The 12983-nt window shown below is 33.8% G+C and overlaps 1 protein-coding gene across 10 annotated transcripts in view; it reads right to left on the bottom strand.

Annotated features, from left to right (window-relative positions):
• Agtpbp1 (ATP/GTP binding carboxypeptidase 1) overlaps nucleotides 1-12983 on the bottom strand; it is a 273400-nt gene that overhangs the window by 149788 nt on the left and 110629 nt on the right. For 6 of the 10 annotated variants that reach the window (XR_009225068.1, XM_058573104.1, XM_046425905.2 and 3 more), the window contains 4 exons: nucleotides 10495-10560; nucleotides 9148-9860; nucleotides 8314-8373; nucleotides 617-700 (listed from right to left, as the gene is read on the bottom strand). Coding sequence is in view for 9 of the 10 variants with exons in the window: in XM_058573104.1 (XP_058429087.1) it covers nucleotides 617-700; nucleotides 8314-8373; nucleotides 9148-9860; nucleotides 10495-10560 (923 nt within the window). In the remaining variant the exon portion in view is untranslated. The remainder of the gene's footprint in view (nucleotides 1-616; nucleotides 701-8313; nucleotides 8374-9147; nucleotides 9861-10494; nucleotides 10561-12983) is intronic. The other 4 variants (XM_046425915.1, XM_046425908.2, XM_046425906.2 and 1 more) reach the window with 3 other exon arrangements.

Genomic DNA, 12983 nt, shown 5'->3' with positions numbered 1-12983 from the left:
AGCAAGCATGTGCTTCATTCTTAAGGAGATGATAATTTGTTGTGCTTAGGAAATGAAGGTTCAATATTGCAGGACAAGTCAGTATTTCACATGAAATCTCCATTCTTTTAAGTGGAGGTAATTTTATTAAAAAAAAAAAAAAAAAAAAAAACAGCATTAGGCTGGGCAGGGCGGCACATGCCTGTAATCCAAGCAGTTTGGAAGGCTGAGGCAAAGGACCCCAAGTTCAGAGCAGCCTCAGCAACTTAGCAAGGTCCTAAGCAAGTTAGGAAGAGCCTGTCTCTAAATGAAATATTAAAAAATGGCTGGAGTTGTGCCTCAGTGGTTAAGCGCCCTTGGGTTCAATTCCTGGTGCAACAAAATAAAAAACAAACAACAACAACAACAAAAAATTAGTTTATGGCCTATAAAATCCACTCAAACAAATAAGAGCTTGTGATATATTCAATTTAAGTAAATAAGCATGATTTACCATGATTATTTTATCCTTGTCAAAGGATGAAAACACAGCAAGGATAAATACGTAGAAATTAACTGTATTTTTTTTTTATCTTTTAGAAATAACTGTAAAATTTTACTATAAAAACAAAAATAAGTTTTTAAAAATCAGACTTACTTTGGGTTATCTAAGTCATATACCACTCGATCTATGATATCAGTCTGATGTATTAGCCTCTCAATATCTTGGGCAATTTTTGTCCTGAAATCATAAAAGAGAAGTTTGATCAAAATTCACTATTATATATGCCAATGCACAACCTTCTCCAAAATAAGTTTTAGATGAAAAAGGTGTAAAATGATAAAGTCCAATAGTGGGAAAGGAGAGAGAGGAGGAGGGAGGAAAGGAAGGAAAAGAAGAAAAAGAAATGAAGGGAGGGGAGAAGAAAATGGGAAGGAAGGGAGGAAACCAAGAATGTCTATTAGAATTAGCGTGAATTAGCTGGATACAGTGGTGCACACCTATAATCCCAGCAATTCCAGAGGCTGAGGCAGGAGGATCACAAGTTCAATATCAGCCTGGGCAAAACAGTGAGACCCTCACAATAAAAAAATAAATAAAAAGGGTTAGGGATATAGTTCTGTGGTACAGTGACACTGGTTTAATCTTACGTGCACACACACACATACATACAACATACATACATAAATAAATAAATAAAAAGAAGGGTTGGGGAGAGAGGGAAGGTAGGGATTTGCTAAACCATTAGGCACATGATTTTGTATACACAATAGCAGCAGTGTTAGAAGTGGTTAATTTGAAAAATCAAATTACGTAAGATTTTTTTAAACCCACCTAGCTGGGAATTTGGCCAAAATGCAATTAATAGTCAGTTTGTATGTTTTACAGAATCCCCCCCTCATTTCTGTGGTGGAAAAGGAAGGTGGAAGAAAGGAATACACCTGTGTCAGGGAGTGAAAAGTGGTCCTTGCGTTCCCAGGATACTCAGAGCTTCATATCCTTCTGAATCAGTATAGCAAAACAGACACTAACTAACTGGAAAATTTCTAAAAGCCCTGCCACTGTCCTAGAAGACTAAGCCACTCACAACTCACAATCTTCCCCATCAATATTTAAGTCACCTGACCAGGTGGCACCAAACTACAGCCAAAACAACATATTTGGATCCTGAAGCCAGATGCTAGAACTCAGGTAGGCCAGCCAAAGTCCTGCTAATGTTAACACACTGCTACTTTTCATAGCATAGCTTGTTCTTAAGGAGAAAGTCAAACTATATAAACTGATTTAAATTTCAAGTTTGTTCATTTCAGCTAAAGATAGGTAATGAAAATTAGAACAGTGATTTATAGATTCATGGGAGCAGAATAATAAAGTTTTCCAAAAAATTATTATAAAACCTCAAGAATATACTGCATACTTAAAGTCTCCTTAACTTCAGGCAAACCTGAAACTAGCCTCCTGCACAAAGACACCGCTCTGTGATTAGAGCATAACCTCAAATTCAAAACAATCCAAGAACCTGTAAAGAATGAAACATATTATTAGAAAAATATTACAATGTGTAACAGTTATACATATAAGAAAGACACCAAAAAATAAGAAAGTACAATGCCAACAATTCTTAATTACTAAACGAGCATAATTTATTTTAAGTTTATTCTATTAAAATAACATAAATGACAAACTAGTCTATCAAGTTAAAAAATCTAGTATCAAAAATTAAGCTATAAATTCTTAAATTTAGTTTTAATGTCATAACTTTAAAATGCCTAACTCTTTCTAAAGAAACAGACTATTTAGAAAGCTATCATAGTGATAAACAAATTCAGAGTTAATATTAGACCTTCCAGACCTTCAACAGAGAAAGTTCTACATACACTCAAATATATCACACATGTAAAATTTTAAGTATTCCAGTATGGATGAATAACTAAAGACATCATTTATTTAATTTAAAAAGATTGATATAGACCACCAATGTGCAAAAATAAATACTTACAAAAGTTTGGGGTTGCTTTATTTAGGAAAATGATACTGAAAGGATGCTTACAACAGCTCAGTTCTATAGCTATGTTCCACAACATGAAACAGGTTCAGAAAGTACAGGCCTGTCTGGTGAGGTGGCACAAACCTATAATCCCAAGATTGTGTCTCAAAATAAAATAAAATGGGCTGAGAATGTAGCTCAGAGGTACAGTATTCAATCAGTGGGTTCAATCTCCAGTACCACCAAAAAAAAAAAAAAAAAAGTTGTCAAGTGGGAAACAGGTGATGTCCATTGCACCTAATTTTTTTCCAAGAAATACCAGGAATTTGGCCTTTTATTTAAAATCTTCTAAAGGTTCCAATGTTGGTAATCAGTTTTAAATTAAAAAAAAAAAAAAAAGCCCACGTTAAACCAAATCATGTACAAGTTGTACAAGACCACTGTTTTTCAACCTGACATTGTATTTTGGGGAACCATTAATTGCCATTTATATTAGACCTGACCTAAAATGAATACTTGAATGGAAGAGGGAAAATTATTTTTTATTCAGATATGTATTTGTGTAACTAGATTTCATAAAAGAACATTAATCGTTCCTTTACACATTTGCCTATTAAAATATATGGCTCTCCAGACAAAATAAAACATGTATATTTTAAATACTGCCTCAAAATTAGTGACATTCAACATTTATCAAAGGCTTGGTTCAAGAAAATAACTTATGCAGGGCAGTCTGGAAAATGTGCAGCCCGTTCAGTCCATACTCAAATGATCACACCATATGCAGCTACCCTTAAAAGACTGTACTTTGTTAGGTTTTTCAAACACAAAGCCACACAGTAAGAAAAAAATTAATGAACCTTATTGCTGTATTTATGTAAAGAAATTATAGGAAATGATGTTAATTATATACATAACGGGGTTCTCTGAGGATCCATATTATTATCCATACCTTCTATAAAGAAAATCCAAGATAATCTTCTTCACAAGATAGTATGACTTATCTACATGTGTGTTCAATCAAGATACATCACACACACACACACACACACACACACACAGTGATTAACAAAACAGATTCATAATCTAGACCTGAGTTTGACTCTTGGCTCTGCCAAGCAGATAAATTATTCAAAAATCCTGAACTTCAACTTATTCTTTTGTAAAATAGAGAAATAACAGCACCTCCTTCATAGAACTGTTACAATACTAAGTGGCACACTTTATATTCATATATACACAGCATATAAAATGCTTACTACTTAATTCTGTGCCTGGCCCATAAAAATCATTCACTAAACCCATCTGCTGCTTTTGCTCCTACCAATACTTCTATAGTTTCCTGAATTCCAGAAGTACTCATGTTTCTCCCAAAGCTATTTTATACTTAACAGGAACAAATATAGAATTTTGTTTTCCTTATATTATTTTCCCACAATTCTTCACCTACTTTTTAATTTAAACTTTCTGAGTAGGTAATATACTGATTTTTTTTATTGATTTAAAAAAATGACAGCAGAATGCATTACAATTCTTATTACACATATATCACAAATTGGGTGTCAACATATTTTATATACAGAGATATGAAAAATTGTGGTATATATGTGTAATATACTGATATTCTAAAAATTTTAAATATGACATAAAAGCATAAAAAAAGGCTCCTTTTTCGACACAATCCATTTCCTCCACTCACCCAATCAGGTAAATACTTTTATCACTTTCCTTCTAGATTTTACTTTATATAGAGAGTGCCTTTTACTAATTCAGAGTGCCTTTCCCTCTTTGTTTTTAATGTCATAAAAATAAACTCCTTGCTTATTTCATTTAATAATATATCTTATAGCTCATTCCATCAATGCACAGAGTGATTTTTGTCGTCCAACCATTGAACAGAATTCACCAAACAGATATATCATAATTTATTTAACTTTGATTGATGAGCACTTGAGTATATCTCATAAATTCCCAGATATAGGATTAATGTGTCAAAGAAAACTATAGTGCTAATTGTGACAGACCCTGTCAGAATGCCCTCCACAGGAGTTATTATCATTGACAGTCTCACCCTCAACGTATGAAAGAACCTATTTTTCCAAAGCCTCAGCAATAAAATGTGCTGTTAAACTTCTAGATTTTAGCCAAATTTGATACAGAATATTTTAACTTATTTTGAGTTGAAGTTGAAAATATTTTTGTGGTTAAGAGCTGCTATACTTTCTTTTCCTTATTTGTCATTTTGTTTTATTTTGTTGGTTATATTTTCAGAAAATACCTTAAATGCTTTTTAAAACAAGCAACATATACCATATAAAATTATAACATAACAAAATATCTATTACAAAATGTAGCTAGAGTTTTCTATATAGATGAAAAATAATGGAAAGAAATCAAAATACTGGCCACCTTTGGGGCACAGGACAAAAAGTGACCTTTCTTCTTTTATTTTCTTATGTCCTGGTTTTATGAAACACAAAAACAGGAAAAAAAGCACCAATAATGCTAAGCATACACTAAAATATGAGATGAATTTCATTACAATTTTTAAATGCAACTTAAACCAAAACTAGGATTTAAATAATCATTAGTATATGTTTACAATAAACAAATTTTAATGCATTATCTACAGAGATAAGAAAATGTCTTACAACAGACATTTTCCTTTCAAATGAGGCAGATTTAGAAGTTTTATTCATTTTATACTAAACCTTCTTTAAAAAATATTAGTGATGCATACTAGGAAGATAACCACACAATAGAAATTTAAAACATTAAAGCTATTTTCATTGAATAACTTAAAGCAGTCTGATGCCTCTTTTCTGAAAAATGATAAAACAGTAAATCTTCATTAATTTCAATACTGCTCATTCACAATGCTACCTCACTCAAACAAGGACCAAGGAATGGCAAAAAAAGTCACAAAATGCTCACCATTTGCTCAAAAAATAAGTTGCAGAAGACTGGGCAAGTAAGTTAAACAAACTGGAAGTGACTTCGTCAATGTATTTCAAAAGACAAGCATTTCAGAGTGCTTTGTAATACTAGTTACCTGGCCCATATTAGGTTTTTTATTGTATACAAAACCACAGTCTCAGACCATCTAGCTACTAGGTTCAGCAAACCTTTCCTGTAAAGGGCCAGATAGTAAACATTTTAGGCTTTGCTGGTCTCTTTCACAACCATTCAATTCTACTATTGTAGCTCAAAAATAGCAACCAAAAGCATAATAGACGTAGCTGTATTCCAAAAAAAAAACCCTTTGTTTATATAAATTTTGTATAATTTTCATATGTCATAAATTACCAATTTTTCTCTGAACTGTTTTAATGATTTAAAGGTGAAAAAAAAAAAAATTTTTAGCTTGTGAGAGAACAAAATGGGTAGCAGACCAGATTTGGCACATGGGCTATAGTTTCCAATTCTAATCTAAGTGGATGACTATCAAACTTTTTTGATTTTGGCCAACAAGAAATACATTTAAAAAATCATAACTCAAGTAGTAGTAGAATGCTTGCCTAACATGCACTGAGGTCCTGGGTTCAATAGCTGGTACTACCGAAAAAAAAAAGAAGAAGAAGAAGAAATCATAATCCTACAAAGAGAAAGAGGACATAAAAGATTATAATAACTTAGTTGTACCACATGTGAATACTGCTATTTTCTATCAGTTATTAATAGTTAATGACTCAAATTTGAAAAATACTAACTCTCTACTTTCTTTTTCTTCAGTCAAGAAAACTGGTCTCTAGAGAAATAAAACTACTTGCTAAGACACCCACGTGCATGCGCACACATGCACGCAGCACAGAGAGTCAAAGGGTGAGCTACATTTAGAACTTGCTTTTCAGAGAGCATTCTGCCCTGACAAGGTGTCCCTCACCACGCCAAACAGTCTTACTGCATTCATTGAATCTAATCCAAGTATTTCTGCTATATGCACTTGTTCTCAGTCTCAAACTAATTTAACTTGAAGGAACAAATAATTCTGGAAAGTTTTCTACTTATTTCTCAGCAATATTGGGTAAAAAATTGAAAGGGCAAGAGAAGATATACAACTTTGAGCAATGAGACTACATTCTTCACAATTTCCACATGAACACTTGGGACATTTGCACAGGAGAGAAGAGGCAATAAGTTTCAAATACCAAAGTACTCTTGTCTATAATTTATAAACATTTTTTAAGTGAAAACATTTTATTTTTTGTAGTAGTTATAGCTAAAGTAACTAACATTTATTGGAGAGAATCCTACACATCTAAATAATATAAACAGAAGCATATAAATGATACATGTCTAATGTAAACACATAATACATCTAATATAAATCCTATACATCTAAATAATATAAACAGAATCATATTGTTTTCATTAAAATATGAAACTTTATACCCATCAATGTGATCACTCTCAGGACTGCAACTCCATATTGAAATATGATTATATTCCTGCCTCTTATCAAGTATCTGATAGCCAAAAAAATTGACAAATATGTAACAATGGAATTATGACAAATATGATAAAAGATGTTCTCTGCTCCATAGTATATACAGATCAGTCAAACCTGGTAATAGTCACCATAACACAAAATGCATGATGCTGACAGACTAGAAGACAAAAGGTTTTAGATTGCTTTAGAAGTTATGATTCATTTCCGCAGCAACAAATCAGAAGGCAGAAAATATTTCCAACAAAGTTGTGAAAATTAGTGGGAAATTTTATCTATATAGAAAGAAATCTTTGAAATTTGTAGGGCACCATGGCCACCCAACTCTCAAAGGTGTATTGGAGCCCAACCCCATTTTTCTCACTGCAAATTTTCTGAAAGCAAACACAGATACCAGAGTTTAAAATGATTAAGTTTCTGTGCTCTTGTTTGAGCCTAATCTCCTTTGCTCTGTAACTTACATATACCAACATACCTATCTGTAAAACACACATGCCAACTCTCATTGATCTCTTGATCTTTTATCATGTTGTTTGCCTCCCAGTATCAAAAATACATCTTAAAAGTTTGGGTTTGAACATTTGACAAACCCAGCGGTATATCACACTGTACACAGGCAATAAAAAAGTCCTATAGGTGGTCTAATATACCAAAAAAAAAAAAAAATGTTAGACTCTAATCTGTTGATTCAACTTGCAGAGCAATTCCAAGGTCAATGTTTCAGGACAAATTGAGAGAAATAATCATAAATATTAAGAGAAGAAAGGGCTATAGATAAGACATAATAATTCCCAGCATGAATAAATCCTTTCACCCTTAGGCCAGTGACATGTCCATTCTCAGTTAAACCAGACAAGGGAGTAGCAAGTGGATGGCCTGAGTTCCACACATATTCACCTTATTGCCATTGTGTAAAAGCAACCCTACTTCCTTGAGTCATTCTGAGTTAATAACTTCTGTAAAGAAGGCAAAATCTTTTCCCACCTCCTGGTCCTAGCCAGAAGGAAGCTAGAACCTCCATTCAGTAACCACAGCTTATTGTTACATTGTACCCTTGCTGTGTCTCTTGCAATTAAGACTGCACCTACCATGGGGACTGGACTTCTAATCCTGCAGAGCCCAGAGGTGCAGGGACAGAAAGCACAAATTCTCCCAGTGGGACACTAGGAGCTGTAGTAAAATAGGGCCCAGCTCTCCCCTCCTGGTTCCCAGACCTACATATTCTTTCTATTGGGGATATAGAACTGTGCAAAAGTGTCTAGCTAAGTGCATCCTAAAAGACTGATTCAACCTTGCAGAGTATTTCCTTGGACTGAGAGCTTCACCTATGCTTTTTACAGCACACTACAAGGTCAGCTGCCTCTAGATGGTGCTGGCTGTGATTCAGAAGACACCACAGCCTGGCCCACTCTGAAGTACCTTTTCCAGTGAAGAAAGGTTCCTGTTTTGATGCTGTATGATTGATGTGGTATTCCATACCTGTGGACCAAGTAGCCAAATAGTTGCACTAAATACACTAAGTTGCCAAGTAAAAATAATGAATTATACTAGGTGTTACAGATAAAAATAAATAAGATGTAGTTGTTGCCTTAAAGAAGCTTTTAATCTAAGGAAATCAAATACCCACAGTAAGGTCTTCTCTTTCCATTAAAAACTATACTCATAATAAGAGCATCCAAATTATTTTAGATACTGAGAAGCCATCATCATAAAGCATTAGCCATGATTACTAAATATAGTCTGGACACACCAAAAAAAGTTATTCTATATTTGTAATATCTAGTAATAGTTTTTATAATATCTAATATTACTTGGCAATATTTAATAACTTTACTAACTGCTTTGATTAATCTCAAATTTTTACATTATATATAAAAAATTAACATTTCAAATTTTACTACAAAATAATACTGTTGATATTGCTTTATTTATAGCCTATTTTTTCCACATTCTTTTATTGTTGCATTATAGTTGTACATAATGATGGGATTTGTTGTTACATATTAGTACATGTATTTACAGCCTATTACTAATTAATATCTAAGTCAAGTTCAAATGATCAACTACTAAATAAATATTGCTAAGGTAACATTTATTCAAAGATGGATAATTTCAAAACAATGCTAAATGTCCAAAGTAGAATAAAAATTATGGTAACTTTTATTCATACTAATTTGTTTCCTAAATATAATTATTATATCTCATATTTTTAAAATGGTTTTACTTAGGAGGAGTAAGAGATCTACAACTCACCTTTGTACACCATAAGGCCTTTCTAAAATAGGCTCTTTGAATGGAGGTGGAATGTGACCAAAGTAATCAGGATAAGCCACCTCTGAATATTCTGGGACAGACTTTGTGTTTTTCACAACCTCAATATAAAGGTCTGGGTCATGGAGTGTAGGTCCATCAGGTACTTCAACTGATGCTTGTTCCACCGATGAATTAGACTCGGTATCTTCATCATCTTCAGTTTCAACCCCAGTACAGCAGAGCTTCCCTAGCTGAACTGTCCGACCCTCGAAAAGAACATTTCCACAGGTAGCCATGTGTGGACATGCTTTAGTGCATGTGAGAACAGCAAGAGGGAGACTACAGTCCTTCTTAACTTCTGCTGTCAAACCTGGGGCTGTTTGAGAAGGAATATTCTGCAATGTGATTCGGTCCAATGCTTTCACAATATCATTGTTTAAGCCATGGGTTGGTAAAATAGTTCTATTTTGATCACCTAGCTGCTGTTGTAATGTTCTGTCTTCAGCTTTAATATCTTCTTTTGCTACATCCATAAAGGCAGGTTGCTTATCTTCCTCTCCTTTAGGAGATACTTTTTCCTTCATTACAGGTCCCTTTTTTAAATTAGCTGAACTCCCAGATGCATCCTCTCCAGCCGTGGGAACAACAATTGGGCCACGTAATTTTCCCTCAAATACAAAAGGCTTTGGTTCTTTGGAGATTAAATCATAGTCCTTTAAAAATAAAAAAAAAAAATGTTTAATCTGTCATCGGTCAATATTAAAATACATTAACAAAAGTAAGATCATATTCATTTTATATGCTGCCTCAGAAACTTAACATTTGAAAATTTCAAAGATGGATAAAACAAAATGTTTTAATTTCACTAACAAAAGACAAAATATTTAACCACAACAAAATTTTTAACAGATTTTACTCTTTCCACATAAATATGGGTATTTTAGAAAAGCATAAAGACATTAAAGTTATCCAAAGTCCTACTGGGGAAACACAACTAAACCATTGTTAGTTCAACAAATGTTACAAAGTATCTGTTTGGTGCAATATTTATGGAGAATTTGTTTTGTGCCAAGCATTGTTTCAGACATTTAAGACACATCAGTTTAAAAGAGAAAAACAAATTCTTCTCTTGACAACTTTTATTCTTATAGGAATGGAAAGGAAAGGACTCATGACCAGTAATAAACATGACATGAGTATCTTTTCTAGAACACTAGAAGGGAGTAGGGGAATAGGGAAAAAATATAATGAGGATCAGAAGTGCCACAGGTAGGAGAGGTAGGTAGCAATTCTAAATGTCACTGGCTAGGGCTTATTGAGAAGATGAGATATAAGCAAAAGACTTACGAAGTTGAGGGTGCCACACACAGTGCGTATTCCTGCCAGAGCACAGGCCCCAGAATGGGTGAATGCCTGGGGTATTCAAAGACAGGAAAATTGGTATGGAAGGAACAGAACATAACAGAAAGGTGAATTCCAAGAGGCCAAAGCAAGCCAGGTTAATAATTTTGGTTTTACTCTAAATGGGAGGGATGAGTGCCATGACATGACTTGTATCTTAAAAATAATACCCTGGCGCAGGGTTTCTTAGGCACATCAGTAGATATTTTGGACCGAATCACTCTTTTTTGTTTGTTTGTTTGGTTTTATATTTCAGGGGACAAGGGTCTTATACACTACAGGGTGTTTAGCAGCATCCTTTATATCTACAACTAGATTCCAGTAGTATTCCCTCTGATTACCAAATTTAAAAACCAAGAATGTCTCCTAACATTGTTAAATGTCCCCTGAGAGGCCACTGAAAACCACTGCTCTGGTCATGTAATCCAAGCAGTTCAGGAGGTTGAGGCAGGAAGATCCCAAGTTCAAAGCCAGTCTCAGCAACTTAGCAAGGCCCTGAGCAACTTAGTGATACCCTGTCTCAAAATAAAAAAAATAATTTAAAAAGGGGGGGGGGGGGCTTGGGATGTGGCTCAGTGGTTAAGCACCCCTAAGTTCAATCCCCAGAACCAAAAGAAAAAAAAAAAGGAGAGAGAACCATTGCTCCGATGCTCCTCTAAGAATTGTCTGAGGAAGAGAAAGTAGAAGCAAGAGTCCAAAAAGAATCTGTTGTAGTAATCCAGGGAATTTGGCTAAGAGAAGATGAATTCTCAACATATTGCAGAACCAATTACTATACTGATAGAACAGATATGGGGTAGCAGGCACAGAGAGAGGTAACAGATTATGCAAGAATATTTTCAAGAACAAATGGAAAAGCATGAATCAGGAATTAACTTCCGGACATGCAAAGTATGACCTATCCACGTAACAGATGATGTAAAGTAGGCAGCTGAATATCAGTCTAAAATTCAGACAAAAATTCTATGCAGAAGAAATAAATGTCAGAGTCCTTAGCATACAGATATTATTACAAGTAATTTAACCAGCAATCCTCAATGAAGAGAAACAGAGAAGAGAATAAAGAACTGAGCCTTGGAGTAGTTTAATCTTGGAGGCTGGGGAGATAAAGATGAGCCAGAAAAAAAGATGGAAGAGGAAGAGTCAATTCTGCAAAGAAGAAAAGCAGGAAGGAAAAGGGTCCTGGAAGCTACATTTTAAAAAAAATATTTATTTTTTAGTTGTAGTTAGACACAATATCTTTATTTTTCATTCATTCATTCATTTTATGTGATGTTGAGGATGGAACAGGGCCTCACACATGTTAGGCGAACGCTCCACCACTGAGCCACAACCCCAACCCTTGGAAGCTACATTTTAGAAAGGATGCTCACTGAGCATGGTGGCACACACCTGAAATCCTAGCAGCTCGGGAGGCTGAAACAGGAGGATTGCAAGTTCAAAGCCAACCTCAGCAAAAAGTGAGGCACTGAGGAACACACTGAGACCCTGTCTCTACATAAAATACAAAACAGATCTGGGGATGTGGCTCAGTGGTCAGGTGCCCCTGAGTTCAATCCCTGGTACTAAAAAAAAAAAAAAAAGGATGTACTTTCAGAAACATTTTGATATCTACGCAAGATTCCATCAAGGAAATATACCATAAATAATTTAATCACTGCCTTACTGCTGAGCACGTAATCTTTTAATAGAACAAAGAATTATTTAAACAAACATAGTTAAGGTGTATAGTTAAACCATTTTCAAAAATATTGCTATTATAAAGGACTCCACAAATGAAAATCATTTTGCAAAATGTTTTTGATTTAAGATGATTTCCTAAGCCTTGGAAGTACACGGTCACACATTATATTCAATTTTAATGCTTACTGTAAACTTCCAGATACATTCAAAATTTATTTGTATTAACATATTCCCAGCAACTATATATAAGAGTATCTAATTTCAACTGCTCTCTACACCTTGACAATATCAGGTACTATAGATTTTTTTAAGCTTTCTAAACTGATAAAAAATATTATTTTATTGCTATTTTAATTTATATTTCTTTAACTATTAGAAAAGAAATAATTTTCCATGCATCTACTAACAGCAGCAATTCTTCATAACTACTGTATTGTTTCTATAATACAGTATCTTTCGTTTTGCTATGTAAATTTTCACATTATATTTACACACATTTAGCTAACTCATTTTTGCAAACATTTTTCTATATTTACAATTTATCTTTTAATTTGAGTTAACTTCTTTAAATACATTAATGTAGTCAAAACCAGATCTTTTCATTTGTGATCAATTCTTTGAATGCCCACTATACAAAAACTAAGGATTCAAATATGATTTATGTCAGCCCCTGTACTATATATAATCCAAGCGGGCATAAAGAAGGGGTGGTAAATTTACATAAAAAAACACTTGTAGGAAATATGATGGTC

The sequence above is a fragment of the Marmota monax genome, unplaced genomic scaffold (assembly GCF_021218885.2).
Source record: "Marmota monax isolate L192 unplaced genomic scaffold, Marmota_monax_Labrador192_F-V1.1 WCK01_AAM20220418_F8-fsc00265, whole genome shotgun sequence".
In the NCBI taxonomy this organism is placed as follows: Eukaryota; Metazoa; Chordata; class Mammalia; order Rodentia; family Sciuridae; genus Marmota; species Marmota monax.
Note: the sequence above shows the minus strand (reverse complement) of the source record. Positions and strands in the feature narration are given on the sequence as shown.